The sequence below is a fragment of the Rhinoraja longicauda genome, chromosome 9, assembly GCF_053455715.1.
Source record: "Rhinoraja longicauda isolate Sanriku21f chromosome 9, sRhiLon1.1, whole genome shotgun sequence".
Taxonomy (NCBI): Eukaryota; Metazoa; Chordata; class Chondrichthyes; order Rajiformes; family Arhynchobatidae; genus Rhinoraja; species Rhinoraja longicauda.
In genome coordinates, this window is record NC_135961.1 from 5798665 (window position 1) to 5818071 (window position 19407).

Sequence of the window (19407 nt, forward strand, 5' to 3'; positions counted from 1 at the left end):
ACACAAAATGATGTAAATCTTACCGTGAATGATAGAAATAAAAAGTGTTATCCTTGTTTATGAAGTTCATTTCTGAATTATGTCAAATTGAAGGAGGTTGGTGCAATATACTGCTAACCCACAAATGTGTCGTTATGAGATATTCACATTTGAAAAATCCATAAATCACAAAAAAAATAAGGTGTTTCTGTTATTTGACCAACTTATCGGTTGAATTTAAATATGAAATGTTTCCAGGTTGCAGGGTAGTGGGTAAGAATCGTGTTAATGCATGTAACTCATTTTTCACAAAAGTGAGGGTTAGCACTATATTGCATCAATTATTTGTTAAATTCCAAACTAAACTATGGTAGTAATGTACATTATTCATGTCTAAAGCTAGCACTTCTGTATCAGTGTAGTTATGTATGCATTACATTTTATTACACTAATATAGAATGAAAAGAATGATAAAATATCTTGACATGTGTTCATAGTTATTTTATTCACAATATTAAGATTTCTGGAAATAAGTTTGATGTCACTGATTGCGCACGTGTATGGATAATCCCTAATGAAATGTATGTGAGAGAACAGTGATCATGTTAGGGAGAACCATGTGCTGAGAAGTGTGTGCATGACATATTACATATATATATATATATATATATATATATATATATATAGAGAGAGAGAGAGAGAGAGAGAGAGAGAGAGAGAGAGAGAGAGAGAGAGAGAGAGAGAGAGAGAGAGAGAGAGATTGAAAGAAAAAGGTTACTAAACAAATAATTAGCGGAAATCACAAGAAAGAAACTAGAGTCCGCTTGGTCTCGTAAACCATAAAAATCAAATCACCTTTATGGTTTATGTACATCATGTGAAAAATAAGATGGAGAGAGAGCGTTGCTTTCAATCAAAGTTGCTTCTGATCCATGACAAGGAACTTTGAGATTTATTTATCTCTATCTCGCCTCTCACACATAAATACACACACACACATATAATCTTATATATATAAATATATATGAATATATATATATATAATAAGTTAAATTTGTGAAGGGTGTGTGTTTGAGCAATACAAGGAAAACTGCACAAACGGGGCTGGGGAGGAAGGATGGGAGGGAAATGGGCAGAAACAGTAAGAAATAATAAAATCAGAGAAATTAAGCAGGGGGAAAACATTTAAAAGTAAAAATAACAACAAAAATGTGAGTTGGCAGATGAGATATATTCTGCATTTTAACGGTATCATCACACATACTGTTCCCTTCAAAGTTGCTTCTGATCCATGACAAGGAACTTTGAGATCTATTTATCTCTATCTTGGCTCTCACACACAAATACACACACACACACACACACACACACACACATAATCTATATATATATAAATATATATGAATATTTATGAATATAGTTAAATTTGTGCAGGGTGTGTGTTTGAGCAATACAAGGCAGGAAAACTGCACAAAAGAGGGGGCTGGGGAGGAAGGATGGGAGGGAAATGGGCAGAAACAGTAATAGACAATAGGTGCAGGAGGAGGCCATTCGGCCCTTCAAGCCAGCACCACCATTCAATGTGATCATGGCTGATCATCCACAATCAGTACCCCGTTCCTGCCTTCTCCCCATATCCCCAGACTCCACTATCCTTAAGAGCTCTATCTAGTAAGAAATAATAAAATCAGAGAAATTAAGTAGGGGGAAATCATTTAAAAGTAAAAATAACAAAAAAAATGTGAGTTGATGGATGAGATATATTCTGCATTTTAATGGTATTATGGCGAGTCTGGAGGCTTGTTCTTTGTTAAAGAAGTTTATTGCGGCAGCAATATTCGATTACAAAGTATAACAAACGAAATTACAGACGACCATTAAATCAAACTGTTCGCTTCGAAGTTCTCTTCCCACTGACTGGTTTTGGGTGCCAAAACCACCACCTGACCTAGCTGGCCAATCCGAGGGTTCGACTCTCAGGACCAATCCCTATGGTCGCACCACCATGTGACCTTGCTGGCCAATCCGAGGGTTCGACTCTCAGGACCAATCCCTATGGTCGCTACATGACTCCCCCCAGAACCCGAGGTACAGAATCTAGCAGGGAGCCGGATTTCGCGACCAGAACGAGTAAGGAGAGGGGCTGCAGGAATCACAGGATCAGGGGGTCCCGAGTCAGGTGGTATTGCAGGAGGGCGGTCCCGCTGAGGCGGCTGACCGACCAGGACAGGGCGGTCCTGATCCAAGTGTGCAGGTTTGAGCCTGGACATGGCGACGAGCTCACTCCTGCCCCCAACATCTAAGGTGAAGGTGACCGTCCCTTTACGCAATACTCGGAACGGTCCTTCATAGACCCTCTGTAACGGGGAACGATGGGCATCTCTACGCAGAAACACAAATTCACAGTCCTTCAAGGCAGGCGGTTTATGCACCATGGGACACCCGTGACGTGAAGTAGGGACCGGAGCCAGGGAACCCACTCGCGCCCGGAGGGATGCTAAAACCGACGGAACTGAGGGCTGCTGACCAGAGGACTCCGGAAGGAAGTCCCCGGGCACTCTGAGTGGCGAGCCATATACCAGTTCCGCGGACAAAGTTCCGAGGTCCTGCTTAGGAGCAGTACGGATGCCCAAAAGGACCCAGGGGAGCTGGTCTACCCAGTCAGGGCCGCCCAGCCGCGCACTGAGGGCCGCCTTCAGTTGCCGGTGAAACCTTTCCACGAGCCCATTAGCCTGTGGGTGGTACGCCGTGGTCTGCTGCAACCGGGAACCGTACAGCTCCGCTAGCGTAGCCCAAAGGGTAGAGGTGAACTGGGGCCCCCGGTCGGTGGTAATAATGGACGGAACACCGAAGCGGGCCACCCAATGGAGGGCCAGGACCCGGGCACAAGAGGCGGCGAAGGTGTCGGACAACGGGAAAGCCTCCGGCAAACGGGTAAATCGGTCAACCACCTTGAGTAGGTGAGTGTAGCCCCTGGAGGAAGGCAAGGGCCCAACTAAATTAACGTGAATATGGAAAAAACGGACCGCAGGGACCGCAAACTCCTGCACTGGAGGTTGGACATGCCGGTGAACTTTAGCGGTCTGGCAGGGAACACAGGAACGGGCCCAAGCGGCTACTTGCTTCCGCAGGCCATGCCACACAAACCTAGCGGCTACTAATGCAGAGGTGGAGCGAATGGACGGGTGTGCCAGCCCATGAATGGCATCAAACACCCGACGCTGAAGGGCAGCCGGCACCACCGGCCTAGGGCGGGGAAGGGAAACATCACACCAGACTTTTGTACCCGAAGGCCCGCAAGCCACTTGGGCCAACTTCAACCCCGAAGTGGTGGACTGGTATGCTGAGGCAGTGTCTGCCAGGCGCTGTGCCTCCGCAAGCTCTTGGAAATCCACCTCGCATTCCACCGCTGAAATTGGGGAAATGGCTGGCCGGGACAGGGCATCAGCAATGGCATTCAGCTTACCCGCGACGTGGCGAACATCTGTAGTAAACTCTGAGATGGCAGTCAGGTGCCGCTGCTGGCGGGCCGACCATGGGTCGGACACTTTCGAAAAAGCAAAAGTCAACGGTTTGTGGTCCGTAAAGGCCACAAATGGGCGGCCTTCTAAAAAATACCTAAAGTGGCGGACAGCTAAATAGAGAGCCAGAAGCTCTCGGTCAAAGGCGCTATATTTCAGTTCAGCCGTGTTGAGCTGTCGGCTGAAAAACGGCAAGGGCTGCCAACTGCCATCTACATGCTGTTCCAAAACCCCTCCCACCGCCACGTCCGACGCATCGACTGTCAGGGCCGTGGGGGCGGAGGCGCTTGGGTGGACAAGCATGGTGACGTCTGCCAGAGCCACTTTAGCTGCCTCAAAGGCCATCTCAGCGGCCACGGACCACTCCAACTCGACAGGTTTGCCTGCGAGGCACTGGAAGAGTGGACGCATGACCCGTGCCGCTGCCGGCACGAACCTGTGATAGAAATTCACCATGCCCACGAACTCCTGCAACCCCTTTACTGTGGTGGGTCGCGGGAAGGCACGAACCGCCTCCACTTTGTCAGGCAAAGGAGTGGCGCCGGCTGAGGTGATCCGGTGTCCTAAGAAATCAATAGAGGGAAGGCCAAATTGACACTTGGAGGGGTGTATGATGAGCCCATGGTCTTGAAGACGCTTGAACACGGTCCGCAAATGGACCAGGTGTTCTCGCTCCGAGCGACTGGCGACCAGGATATCATCCAAATAAATGAAAACAAAAGACAAATCCCGACCTACACGGTCCATAAGCCGCTGGAACGCCTGTGCCGCGTTTTTCAAACCGAAAGGCATACGCAACCATTCGAACAACCCGAACGGAGTGATCGTGGCAGTCTTTGGTATGTCTCCCGGATGCACAGGACTCTGGTGGTAGCCCCGCACCAAATCAATTTTGGAGAATACTACGGCACCTTCCAGCCCAGACGAGAAATACTGGATGTGCGGTATGGGATAGCAGTCCGCCGTGGTGACGGCGTTAAGGCGCCGGTAATCTCCACATGGCCTCCACCCCCCAGATGCTTTGGAGACCATATGCAACGGAGAGGCCACGGGCTGTCGGACCGACGGACAATGCCCATTTGTTCCATCTTCTGAAATTCTTCACGTGCTACCTTGAGTTTGTCCGGCGGCAACCTCCGGGCCCGAGCGAAAACGGGGGGCCCCTCGGTGGGAATGTGATGGACAATGCCGTGCCTTGTAGAAGTGGCGTCGAAACGCTGAACAAGCAGCTCCGGAAACTCAGCCAGGACCGCAGCATATGGGTCGGAGGCCGCGACAACGGCCTGGACAGTCGGTCTGGGCGGGGTGGCCGGCGGTGGAGCAGCGGGCTCATCGCTGCTAGCGGAGGGTCGAAGGCCTTTACCTCTGAAATCAGGAACTAGCGAAAAGGCCCAGAGGAAATCTGCGCCCAGGATCGCTTGACCGACTTCCGCGACGATAAACGACCATTCGTACGTGCGGGTGCCTAAAGACAGAGACATTGCCCGCGTACCATACGTGCGGATGGGGCTACCGTTAACCGCGATGAGGGTAGGCCCTCTCTTACCCGATCGGGCTTCGAGGTCGGTCGGCGGTACGATGCTGACTATGGCTCCCGTGTCGACCAAGAATTCTGTGTCCGTGAATCGATCTCGGACGTAGAGGCGTCGGTTCTGGCCAATCGCAACCGCCTCTATGTACGATCGGCCGAGGCATTTCCCGAGAAGGTGCAAGGTGAGCGGCAGTTGCGGGCTTCTACATCCCATCTCAGATGATAATAACACCAGCCGCGCTTGTGCGGATCTTTTTGGCGGGGTTTTGGAGAAATGGCGGGAGTCGCGGCGCCATCTTGGTGCCGTTGCGGGCGGCCCGATGGAGCCGAGACCCTGTTGATCGAACTATGTTTTTTCGATTTGGACGCCATGAGCGCATCGGCTTTCTCCGCGTATGCCACGGGGTCCTTAAAAGAACAATCCGTGAGCATAAGCATAACATCTTCTGGAAGTTGCTCTCGGAATGCCTGCTCGAACATGAGGCAATCCTTGTGCTCACCTGCCAGCGCCAACATTTCAGCCATGAGGGCGGACGGCAGCCGATCTCCGAGATCCGGTAGGTGTATAAGCCTCTCAGCTCGATCATGCCTACTGAATCCGAAGGTTCGAAGCATGAGTACCTTCAGCGCCTCGTACTTGCCGTCTGCAGGAGGGGAGGTGATGAACTGCATCACCCGCGCGGACGTCTCAGGCGGTAGGACGCTGACCAGGTAATAAAACTTTGTCTTGTCCACCGAGATGTTTCTTAGGTGGAACTGAGCTTCCGTATGGGCAAACCAAAGGTGGGGTTGATGTGCCCAAACCGGAGGAAGATGAACGCTGACCGCGTTTAGCTGCGGTACGCCGGGCGTTGGAACCGAAGAGGGGGCGTCTTGTCCCTCCATGGTAGATGATCGACTAGATCACGTCGGGGTCACCAATATGGCGAGTCTGGAGGCTTGTTCTTTGTTAAAGAAGTTTATTGCGGCAACAATATTCGATTACAAAGTATAACAAACGAAATTACAGACAACCATTAAATCAAACTGTTCGCTTCGAAGTTCTCTTCCCACTGACTGGTTTTGGGCGCCAAAACCACCACCTGACCTAGCTGGCCAATCCGAGGGTTCGACTCTCAGGACCAATCCCTATGGTCGCTACAGTATCATCACACGTACTGTTCCCTTCAAAGTTGCTTCTGATCCATGACAAGGAACTTTGAGATCTATTTATCTCTATCTTGCCTCTCACACACAAATACACACACACACGCACATAATCTATATATATAAATATATATGAATATTTATGAATATAGTTAAATTTGTGCAGGGTGTGTGTTTGAGCAATACAAGGCAGGAAAACTGCACAAAAGAGGGGGCTGGGGAGGAAGGATGGGAGGGAAATTGGCAGAAACAGTAAGAAATAATAAAATCAGAGAAATTAAGTAGAGGGAAAAAAACATTTAAAAGTAAAAATAACAACAAAATGTGAGTTGGTAGATGAGATATATTCTACATTTTACTGGTATCATCACACATACTGTTCCCTTCAAAGTTGCTTCTGATCCATGACAAGGAATGGGCAGAAACAGTAATATACAATAGGTGCAGGAGGAGGCCATTCGGCCCTTCGAGCCAGCACCACCATTCAATGTGATCATGGCTGATCATTCTCAATCAGTACCCCGTCCCTGCCTTCTCCCCATACCCCCTGACTCCGCTATCCTTAAGAGCTCTATCTAGTAAGAAATAATAAAACCAGAGAGAAATTAAGCAGGGGTAAAACATTTAAAAGTAAAAATAACAAAAATAAAATGTGAGTTGATAGGTGAGATATATTCTGCATTTTACTGGTATCACACATACTGTTCCCTTCAAAGTTGCTTCTGATCCATGACAAGGAACTTTGAGATCTATTTATTTCTATCTTGCCTCTCACACACAAATACACACACACACACACACACACACACACACACACACACACACATGATCTATATATATAAATATATATGAATATATATACAAGTTAAATTATCATCACACATACTGTTCCCTTCAAAGTTGCTTCTGATCCATGACAAGGAACTTTGAGATCTATTTATCTCTATATTGCCTCTCACACACAAACACACACATATATAATCTATATAATCTATGAGGTGGCTGGGGAGGAAGGATGGGAGGGAAATGGGCAGAAACAGTAAGAAATAATAAAATCAGAGAAATTAAGCAGGGGGGGAAACATTTAAAAGTAAAAATAACAACAACAAAAAGTGTGAGTTGATGGGTGAGATATATTCTGCATTTTAATGGTTATCATCACAATGGTTCATGGTTCCCCCCAGAGCGGGCGGCGGGTTTTGCTTACTAAAATGGCGACCATTTTGCTTACTAAAATGGCAGCCCTTTTGCTTACTAAAATGGCGGCTGAGTGGTCCATCTCGCTCCTCTAGGACCTTCGGTCTGGACCCGAGGCGTCATCCATTCCTTCTCTCCAGAGATACTGCCCGACCCGCTGAGAGTTGCTCCGGCATCTTTGTGTCCACTTCACCGTCCTGCTCCCGCTCAACTTGTGCTGTCGCTGCTGAAGAACTCTCGACAGATAAGCAGCTTCTCATTTCTTTCGAACGAAAAGAAAACACGCGTTCTGATTTAAAGAAAGAACTAATTCTTTCACGAATTAGTTTTGTTCGATTTTAATTTTCTTTAAAAATAAAAAAAAACGCTAAAAAATAACTCTTTCATTTAAAAAAAACGTTTAAAAATCCCGCCCGTTTCAAAGAGCGGTCGCGTTATTTTACAGTTGAGATTTATTTGATTTGAAAAAGAAATAAAAAATTTAAACCGTTAAAAAAAAACCGAAAAAAATTCCACCCGTTTGCTTCACGGAGTAGATTTTTTTTAAAAATCGTTAAAAAAGTTAACAAACCCGTAAAAAAAGGCATTTCCATTTTTTTTAAACCGTTAAAAAGTCCCGTGCGCAGTTGGACGAGGGACGCGCCTGGAATGGGGGGGGGGCAATAGACAATAGACAATAGACAATAGGTGCAGGAGTAGGCCATTCAGCCCTTCGAGCCAGCACCGCCATTCAATGCGATCATGGCTGATCACTATCAATCAGTACCCCGTTCCTGCCTTCTCCCCATACCCCCTCACTCCGCTATCCTTAAGAGCTCTATCCAGCTCTCTCTTGAAAGCATCCAACGAACTGGCCTCCACTGCCTTCTGAGGCAGAGAATTCCACACCTTCACCACCCACTGACTGAAAAAGTTCTTCCTCATCTCCGTTCTAAATGGCCTACCCCTTATTCTCAAACTGTGGCCCCTTGTTCTGGACTCCCCCAACATTGGGAACATGTTATCTGCCTCTAATGTGTCCAATCCCCTAATTATCTTATATGTTTCAATAAGATCCCCCCTCATCCTTCTAAATTCCAGTGTATACAAGCCCAATCGCTCCAGCCTTTCAACATACGACAGTCCCGCCATTCCGGGAATTAATCTAGTGAACCTACGCTGCACGCCCTCCATAGCAAGAATATCATTCCTCAAATTTGGAGACCAAAACTGCACACAGTACTCCAGGTGCGGTCTCACCAGGGCCCGGTACAACTGTAGAAGGACCTCTTTGCTCCTATACTCAACTCCTCTTGTTACGAAGGCCAACATTCCATTGGCTTTCTTCACTGCCTGCTGAACCTGCATGCTTCCTTTCATTGACTGATGCACTAGGACACCCAGATCTCGTTGAACTCCCCCTCCTCCTAACTTGACACCATTCAGATAATAATCTGCCTTTCTATTCTTACTTCCAAAGTGAATAACCTCACACTTATCTACATTAAACTGCATCTGCCATGTATCCGCCCACTCACACAACCTGTCCAGGTCACCCTGCAGCCTTATTGCATCTTCCTCACAATTCACACTACCCCCCAACTTAGTATCATCTGCAAATTTGCTAATGGTACTTTTAATCCCTTCGTCTAAGTCATTAATGTATATCGTAAATAGCTGGGGTCCCAGCACCGAACCTTGCGGTACCCCACTGGTCACTGCCTGCCATTCCGAAAGGGACCCATTTATCCCTACTCTTTGCTTTCTGTCTGTTAACCAATTTTCTATCCATGTCAGTACCCTACCCCCAATACCATGTGCCCTAATTTTGCCCACTAATCTCCTATGTGGGACCTTGTCGAAGGCTTTCTGAAAGTCGAGGTACACCACATCCACTGACTCTCCCTTGTCAATTTTCCTAGTTACATCCTCAAAAAATTCCAGTAGATTTGTCAAGCATGATTTCCCCTTCGTAAATCCATGCTGACTCGGAACGATCCCGTTACTGCTATCCAAATGCTCAGCAATTTCGTCTTTTATAATTGACTCCAGCATTTTCCCCACCACTGATGTCAGACTAACTGGTCTATAATTACCCGTTTTCTCTCTCCCTCCTTTCTTAAAAAGTGGGATAACATTTGCTATTCTCCAATCCACAGGAACTGATCCTGAATCTATAGAACATTGAAAAATGATCTCCAATGCTTCCACTATTTCTAGAGCCACCTCCTTAAGTACTCTGGGATGCAGACCATCAGGCCCTGGGGATTTATCAGCCTTCAGTCCCATCAGTCTACCCAAAACCATTTCCTGCCTAACGTGGATTTCCTTCAGTTCCTCCATCACCCTAGGTTCTCCAGCCCCTAGAACATTTGGGAGATTGTGTGTATCTTCCTCAGTGAAGACAGATCCAAAGTAACGGTTTAACTCGTCTGCCATTTCTTTGTTCCCCATAATAAATTCCCCTGCTTCTGTCTTCAAGGGACCCACATTTGCCTTGACTATTTTTTTCCTCTTCACGTACCTAAAAAAACTTTTGCTATCCTCCTTTATATTATTGGCTAGTTTACCCTCGTACCTCATCTTTTCTCCTCGTATTGCCTTTTTAGTTAACTTTTGTTGCTCTTTAAAAGAGTCCCAATCCTCTGTCTTCCCACTCTTCTTTGCTATGTTATACTTCCTCTCCTTAATTTTTATGCTGTCCCTGACTTCCCTTGTCAGCCACAGGTGTCTCTTACTCCCCTTAGAGTCTTTCCACCTCTTTGGAATAAATTGATCCTGCAACCTCTGCATTATTCCCAGGAATACCTGCCATTGCTGTTCTACCGTCTTCCCTGCTAGGGCCTCCTTCCAATCAATTTTGGCCAGCTCCCGCCTCATGCCTCTGTAATCCCCTTTGCTATACTGTAATCCCCTTTGCTATACTGTAATACCGACACTTCCGATTTTCCCTTCTGCCTTTCCATTTGCAGAGTAAAACTTATCATGTTGTGATCACTGCCTCCTAATGGCTCTTTTACCTCTAGTCCCCTTATCAGATCAGGATCATTACACAACACTAAATCCAGAATTGCCTTCTCCCTGGTAGGCTCCAGTACAAGCTGTTCTAAGAATCCATCTCGAAGGCACTCTACAAACTCTCTTTCCTGGGGTCCATTTCCAACCTGATTTTCCCAGTCTACCTGCATGTTGAAATCTCCCATAACCACCGTAGCATTACATTTTTGACACGCCAATTTTATCTCCTGATTTAACTTGCACCCTAAGTCGAGGCTACTGTTTGGGGGCCTATAGATAACTCCCATTAGGGTCTTTTTACCCTTACAATTTCTCATTTCTATCCATACTGATTCAACATCTCCTGATTCTATGTCACCCCTTGCAAGGGAATGAATATCATTCCTTACCATCAGAGCAACCCCACCCCCTCTGCCCACCTGTCTGTCTTTTCTATACGTTGTGTACCCCTGAATATTCAGTTCCCAGCCCTGGTCCTCTTGTAGCCATGTCTCAGTGATCCCTACAACATCATACTTGCCCATGACTAACTGAGCCTCAAGCTCATCCACTTTATTTTTTATACTACGCGCATTTAAGTACAACACTTTAACTTCTGTATTTACCTCCCCTCTCACATCGTTCACAATTGGCCCTGCCCTTAATTTCTTTTCCGCTCTAGAACTTCTGTTCCCATTCTTCCGAGAGTCTTTTGCAATATCTCCTGTATTCCCTTTTACCTCATCTTCATATTCACAATTTGTTAACCCCTCCCCCCCACTACTTAGTTTAAAGCCACAGGTGTCACACTAGCAAACCTGCCTGCCAGAATGTTTGTCCCCCTGCTGTTAAGATGCAACCCGTCCCTTTTGTACAAGTCACCCCTAGCCCAGAAGAGATCCCAGTGGTCCAGAAATCTAAATCCCTGCTCTCTGCACCAGTCCCTCAGCCATAAATTCATACCCTCTATCTCTCTGTTCCTGGCCTCACCAGCACGAGGTACCGGTAGCAGTCCAGAGATAACTACCTTCGACGTCCTACTTCTCAGCGTTTTTCCCAACTCTCTAAACTCCCGCTGTAGCACCTCCTTCCTCTTCCGCCCGACGTCATTCGTGCCCACGTGCACAACGACTTCAGGTTGATCGCCTTCCCTCGCTAGGATTTTCTGAAGCCGGTCTGTGATGTGTTGAACCCTGGCACCAGGGAGGCAACAGACCATCCTCAAGTCCCTCCTGCTGCCACAGAATCTTCTGTCCGTCCCTCGGACTATGGAGTCACCGACCACTACGGCTCTTCCAGACTTCGGTCTCCCCTGTCGAGTATCCTTGCCAACAGGTCCGCCACTCGGACTTCCGCCACTCGGACTGGAAACGTCTTCTGCCCCGACAGTTCCCAAGAGGGTATACCTATTTGCAATAGGCACAGCCACTGGGGTCTCCTGTAGTCCACGTCCACGCCCCCCCTGAAACAGTCTCCCACCTTCGCTCGACCTGGACCCTTGGCGTGACAGCCTCACAATAGGTCCTGTCCAGGAAACTCTCGCATTCCCGGATGGCCCTGAGGTCATCCAACTGCCTCTCCAACTCCACCACACGTCCCTTCAGGAGCTGCACCTGGACACAGTTCTTGCAGGTGTAGCTCCCAGAAGCTCCAGCGACGTCCCCGTCTTCCCACATCCTGCAGGAAACACACCGCACCAACTTTTCCGCCATCACCTTGTGCCTATAACCAGCTCTGGCTTAAAACAATCGTATCCTCCTCACCTCAGCCGAAGACTCGCAGCCAAAGACTCGCACTTTTCTCACTGGGCTGCACCTGAACAGGGCTGCACCCTTTTGTAAGCCTTGCTTATATCACCAATTTAAATTGCCTGATTGTCCAATTTACCTGACTTCTCACTTAAACTGCCTGTTCAACTGTGATTAGCACTTACTTTACTGCTCAGCCAACGGGCGTCCTTGCTCTGCTCCCGGACTTTTCAAATTGACTACTACTTCCTTTTGGCGCTCTTTTTAAACTGCCTGTTCAACTGTGATTAGGGGGCAATGGGGGAGGGGGAGCAAGAGGAGGGGGAGCAAGAGGAGGGGGAGCAAGAGGAGGGGGAGCAATGAGGGCATGGGGGGCAATGGGGGAGGGGGGCAATGAGGGCGTGGGGGGGCAATGGGGGAGGGGGAGCAAGGGGGGCAATGGGGGAGGGGGGGGCAATGGGGAGGGGGGGGCAAGGGTGAGGGGGGGCAATGAGAGCGGGGTGAAGAGAGCTTCAGGGGAGGAGGGGAGGGGGGGAGGAGGAGAGGTGGAGGAGGGAGGGAGGGAGGGGGGGAAGGAGGGAGGGAGGGGGGGAAGGAGGGAGGGGGGGAAGGAGGGAGGGGGGGAAGGAGGGAGGGGGGGAGGGAGGGAGGGGGGGAGGGAGGGGGGGAGGAGGGAGGGGGGGAGGGAGGGGGGGGAGGGGGGGAGGAGGGAGGGGGGGAGGGGGGGGAGGAGGGAGGGGGAGAGGGGGGGAGAGGGAGGGAGGGGGGGAGGGAGGGAGGGGGGAGGGAGGGAGAGGAGGGGGAAGGGGAGGAGGAGGGGGGAATGGGAGGAGGAGGGGAGAGAGAGGGGGGGAGGAGGAGGGGGAAGGGGAGGGGGAGAGAGGAGGAGGTAGAGGGGGAGGGAGGGTGAGGGATGAAGTGGGGGGTGATGATGGAGTATGTGAGGGGGAAGCGTGAATGGAGTGGGTGAGTGGGGGAGGAGGAGGGGGGCGAATGGAGTGGGGGAGGAGGGGGCATGGGTTGGGGGGAGGGAAGGGGGAGGGGGAGGAAGGGTGGGGGCGTGGAGTGGGGGGAGGGAGGGCGGATTGAGTGGGTGGATGGAGTGGGTGAGGGGTGGGGAGGTGAAAGGGAGGGGGGCTTGGAGTGGGAGGGATGGAGTGGGTGAGAAGGGGGATGGAGTGGGTGAGAAGGGGGAGGGGGATGGAGTGGGTGAGGGAGGGGGAGGGGGAGGAGGGGTTGGAGTGGGTGAGGGAGGGGGGGATGGAGTGGGTGAGGGAGAGGGGATCGAGTGGGGGGGGAAGGGATGGAGTATGTGAGTGGGGGGAGGGAGGGCAGATGGAGGGGGGTGGAGTGGGGGGAGTGCCGGAGAGCCTCTAAGAGTGGAGGGGGTTGAGGGGGGATGGAGTGGGGGGGGGGGAAGGGGATGGAGAGGGGGGGGAAGGGGTGTAGTGGGGGACGATGCTACACCAATGCAGGAGAGCTTTGGGCCCAACGGATGGCCGCCGGATCCGCGTGTGCGAGGTTGGGGGTGGGTTGCCATTTTGTGTTTAGCTCTGGCAAGTGCTCAGTTGGGGGAGAGTTGCCATGTCGTCTTCAGCTCCGGCGCATGCGCAGTTGGGGAGGGTTGCCATTTTGTGTTCAGCTCCGACCACACGCTCGACGGCCGATTGGTCCGGATCCCATGTGGGGGGAGCGCTGGCGCTCCCCGCTCTGATTGGTCGCCGGCGTGTCCTGATTTGCTGCCGCTCACCCCCAGGTAACTCACTTTCCATTGTTATTTTTCCAGATTTCCAACATCTGCAGAGATTAAATTTTCCAAAGAAACCTTCACTTTGTTTGAACTGGCATGTGTTTACAAGAAGTAGAAATAAATAAGAAGCAAGTTAATTACCTGGAATAAATCTGGCCTCTGGCTTCACAATTATCTTACTTATAATGAAACACAGCAACACAGAAACCTCTTCCTTTGCTTTTATGAAATGGTTATCGATTACTTTAGTCATCTCCCCAAAAAACGGCACTGATGCTCAGTGTTGCAGAGGACCAATAGTCTCACCAGGTGGAGCCATTGTATGCTTGACTGAGCCAGGTTTTGATATGGAAAACCTATATCCTCAATATCAGATCGCCAAACCCACTCACCTTTACTGGCACGAAGGTTCCAACTGTGAAGAACCTCTGACAGCATTGATCATTGGCCAAGAAAAGGTGCTGCGTGCTTGCAGGTATTGAAGATGCCTTCACTAGTTCACGCAGGGGTGCAACAGAGACGTGAGTATATAGGAGTACACACGTGAGTACAGAAGGAACTGTAGATGCTGGAATCTTGAGCAAAAGACAAAGTGGTAGATTAACTCAGTGGGTCAGGTAGTATTTCAAGAGGAAATGGATAGGTGACATTTAGGGTCGGGACCATGATTCAAGATTCGATTCAATTTATTGTCACATGTACTAATTAAGGTACAGTGATATTTCAGTTACCATACAGCCATATTAAGTAAAATGTACAAGACACACAGCCACATCAAATAAAATTTTACATAAACATGCACCACAGCGGTTTCCACATTCCTCACTGTGATGGAAGGTAATAAAGTTCAATCATCTTTCTCTTGGTTCATCCGCGTTCGGGGCTGTTGAACCATCCGCAGTCGCCGCTCCCGACGGTCCGATGTCCGAGCTCTCGCGTCGGGATGATTGAACCTCCGGCGTCGGGACAGATGAAACACTCTTCGTAGCATTGGAGTTCCCGAGTCGGCCTCTTCTTACCAGAGACCGTGGGCTTCACGATCTTAAAGTGTCAGATAAGGTAACACACAAACCAACCTTTCTTCTATTGACTCCATTTATACCTCACGCTGCCTCAACATAATCAAGGACTGGCCCTGGCCCTCCCTCTATCCCCTCTCCCATCGGGCAAAAGGGATAGAAGTGTGAAAACGCACACCTCCAGATTCAGGGACTGTTTCTTCCCAGCTGTTATCAGGCAAATGAATCATCCTACCACAACCAGAGAGCAGTCCTGAACTACTATCTACCTCATTGGTGACCCTTGGACTATCCTTGATCAGACTTTCCTGGCTTTGCTTTGCACTAAACTTTATTCCCTTATCATGTATCTGGCTCGATTCAAATCATGTATTGTGTTCCTGCTGATTGGTTAGCGCGCAACAAAAGCTTTTCACTGTACCTCGGTACACGTGACAATAAACTACACTAAACGAGAAAGGAGGAGTGAGAAATATGAGAGAGAGGGATATAGCTGGAAGTGGATGAGGGCTCTAAAAGTGGAAAAATGTAGCAAGGTCAGGGAGGGGGTGGGGTTATGGTGGCACAGAAAGGAGAGAGTGGGAAGGAAGGATGTTACTTAAAATCTGAGAAATTAATGATGAAACCAATAGCTGCAAGGTACCCAAGTAGATTATGAGGTGATGTTCCTTCAATTTGCATATGGCTTCACTCTGGCAATGGAGGAGGCCCAGGATAGAATAGTCAGAAGATAGACACACAAAGCTGGAGTAACTCAGCGTGACAGGCAGCATCTCTGGAGAGAAGGACTGGGTGACGTTTTGGGTCAAGACCCTTCTTCAGACCATACTGACAATAGAATAGTCAGTATGGGAAGGAGAGTTTAAGTGGTAAGGAGCTGGGAGATTCAGTAGGCTTGGCAATCCGAGCGCAATGGTCGGCAAAACGATTTCCTAGTCTATGCTTGGACTCAATGATGTTTAGGAGGCCACATCAGGTGCACCAAATGCAGTAGATGAGGTTTGAAGAGATGATTGTGAACCTCTGCTTCCGAAGAAGGGCTGCTGGGATCCACGAATGGAGTTGAGGGAGGAAGTATAAGGACAAGTAAAGATATGAATCTTTGGTTGCCCAAACATCCTTAGATGTTGAGACTTTCACAGGCAGGTGGTACAGCGGTAGAGTTGCTGCCTTACAGCGGCAGAGATCTGTGTTCGATCCCGACCAAGGGTGCTGTCTATGGATTTTTTTCGTTCTCCCCGTGACCTGTGTAGGTTTTCTCCAAGATCTTGGGTTTCCTCCCACACTCCAAAGACATACAGGTTTATTGGTTAATTGGCTTGGTATAAATGTAAATTGTCCCTAACATGTGAGGATAGCACTAGTGTGTGGGGAGTACTGGTCGGTGCGGACTTGGTGGGCCGAAGGGCCTGTTTCCGCGCTGTATCTCTAACCTAAACTAAACTAAAGCTAAACTAAAAAAAGTAAATCACTGCAAATGCTGCAAATCAATAATAATAATAATAATAATAATAATAATAATGATAATGATAATGATAATGATAATGATAATAATAATAATAATAGAAAGTGATTAACCCCAGTTCACTCTTACTTCCTTTCCAAACTAGAACAGAGAAAACAAGCATTGAGAAAAGAAGTAAACTGGAATCAGAATAATCACAAACTTGCTTTTGTATGGTAAACATTTGTTGAAACATTGATCACTTTATTCCAATTTTTGAAGAAATTATTATATTGAAAATCATTTATAAGCAGTATATAGAACCTGTAAACCTACCAATAATAAATTTTGAACAATCAAACAATTATCACAGAAACCAGCACTTGCATGAGCCCAGAGCAGCTTGTGATAACAAGCAGTTACACATCTGTTTCATAATACTTATAATAGTTGTAATAGAGTTTCAGCAACAAATTACATTCCAACAGCTCGGAGCTCTGATTCTTGTTGACAGTTTCAGCCTTGGGGCTTTATTTACAATAAATTTGCAACAAGAGCTGATATTTAAATTATATTTTGAACACATCTAAAAATAGTGTGTTATCACTATCAGAGCAGCATCACTGTAAAGGATTCTGACCTACATACAATTTTGGGACTGAAAAGATAGGCTGGAAGACACATCTTGGACTGAAGTGAGCGACCTGATGCAATACCCTTTCTGGAGATAATGCAACCACAACATGCTTCACAACTGAAGCTTCAATGAAGGAAAAGTCCTGAGAAACTTTGGAAAAGAAATACAAAGAGGTGAAGAGAAAAGTTGCATCTGCAACATCTTTCAGTACTATAGTCATTGAGAAAGGTTTCAAAGTTATCCTTAAAGGGGAGAAGTTTGGTGGCGGAATTCTAAACGTGGGTGTCTAGATGCGAGATAGAATGGTTTGTAATGGATACGAGTAGAGTTTGCACCTCCATGAAGGTGGAGTCACAGGTAGGCATGGTGGTCAAAAGGTCTTTGGGTACATTGGCCTTCGCCAGTCAGAGTATTGAGTAGAGAAATTAGGAGGTCATGTTGCAGTTGTATAAGACGTTGTTGAGGCTGCATTTAGAGTATTGTGTTCAGTTCTGGACACCATGTTATAGGAAAGATGTCAAGCTGGAAAGGGTGCAGAGAAGATTTACGAGGATGTTACCAGGACTCGAGGTCTGAGCTATAGGGGGAGGTTGAGTAGGCTGGGACTCTATTCCTTGGAGCATGGGAGGATGAGGGATGATCTCCATGATGTATGATCCTCTGACTCTATGACTAAGAGGACAAAATGTGTGCAACATCCTGAGATATATCACTTCAATGAAAGGAAAAATGTGTTTAATTTCAACAGAAAACTGAGAGATAATGTTAATTTTGCTAACATTTTCTGTTCCTATTGGGATAGTCTCCTTATTGCAAATGTACATAAATAAATTTTCAAAATCAAATAAATTAAAATAATCCTTCATTGATTCTCATCAACAAAAACCTTCACTTGTGAATTGTCTCTCTCATATCCATTATTATTAAACAAATAAATTAACGAGGGACAAGTTAATTACCTGGAATAAATCTGACTTCTGTCTTGACAATAGTTTATTTAACCTACGAAACCAACGCTACAATTTGCTTTTATGAAGTAATTTTTGACAGTTCTTCCTGAGCTATACCAGATAGAAAATAGGTGCAGGAGGAGGCCATTTGGCCCTTTGAGCCTGCACGTCAGATGTAGGTTTAACTTAGGCAAGAGGTGCCATGGTTCTGCCCATTACAAGAGACTAACACTACTGTGGAGACTTCATTTACAAGTTTGTAAGTTAGATCTGCAGATGAGATGAAATTTCTTTAGTCAGAGGATGGTGAATCTGTGGAATTCTTTGTCACAGAAGGCTGGGGGGACCAAGCCAATGGATATTTTTAAGGTGGAGATAGATAGATTCTTTCTTGATTAGTACGGGTGTTAGGGGTTATGGGGAGAAGACAGGAGAATGGGGTTAGGGGCGAGAGATAGATCAGCCATGATTGGATGGCGGAGTTGACCTGATGGGCCGAATGGCCTAATTCTGCTCCTATCACCTATGACCTTATGAGATCTGCCTGCATGTTGTTGTTTTTCAGTTAACGTACTGGACCTGGGTATTCCACCATCATCGGTTCCCAATTTTAAGTGTGTTTTAATTGTTTCATTGAACATCCTTTGTAGCAATGCTTCTCTGGATTGATGTAACAGTTGGTCTACCAGTTGATGCCACCATTGACTTCATTTGTAAGAAGGAACTGTAGATGCTGTTTTACACCGAAGTTAGACATAAAATGCTGGAGTAACTCAGCGGGTCAGGCAACAACTCTGGAGAGAAAGAACGGGGGACGTTTCAGGTTGAGTCCGTTCTCAGTCTGAAGAAGGGTCTCGATCCGAAATGTCACCTATTGCTGCATGTCCCGCTGAGTTACTCCAGCATTTTGTGGCTATCTTCGTTGATTTAATTTGATCTGATTGAAAATGTAAATTGTTTCTTATTGGTGTACCTGTTGGTATCCAACAAGATTCCATCGGTTAGTGTATCTAATAATGAAACTGTCCTTCAGATGATGTGATGGTTAATTCCTGAGCCAGTCTGGGTCATTGTCATTGCTGATGCTCCAGTTGCCATTACCACTGAACTCAATCCTTGATCTGTTTGCTGTGTTTCTCGGAGTCCTCACTCATTTCAGTAACATCAGGGCTCAGGGGCATAATCAAGTCTTTCTTCCACTTCAGATTACCTGATAAAAGGAAACATTTGCTGCTTCAACATAAATGTATGTACAAAGAAAATGAACATAGTCACAGTAACAATAACATGATACTCTCATAGCTATGAACTGGTCTAACGATTGTAAAACTTACTGTCTACCTGACAGCTTATAAAGGTCACTGCAGAGTAATAACACTTGGCCTATTTTTTTATCAGTCTGAAGAACGATCCAGACCTAAAACGCAACCTATCCATGTTCTCCAGAGATGCTGCCTGTCCCGCTGAGTTACTCCAGCACTCTGTGAAACATCACCTATCCATGTTCTC

At 47.3% G+C, this 19407-nt stretch overlaps 1 protein-coding gene across 1 annotated transcript in view; it reads right to left on the reverse strand.

Annotated features, from left to right (window-relative positions):
- LOC144596876 (chitin synthase-like) overlaps positions 1-19407 on the reverse strand; it is a 50018-nt gene that overhangs the window by 15136 nt on the left and 15475 nt on the right. Inside the window, 2 exon segments of the mRNA XM_078405740.1 lie at positions 16462-16473; positions 17028-17098. Coding sequence (XP_078261866.1) covers positions 16462-16473; positions 17028-17098 — 83 coding nt within the window.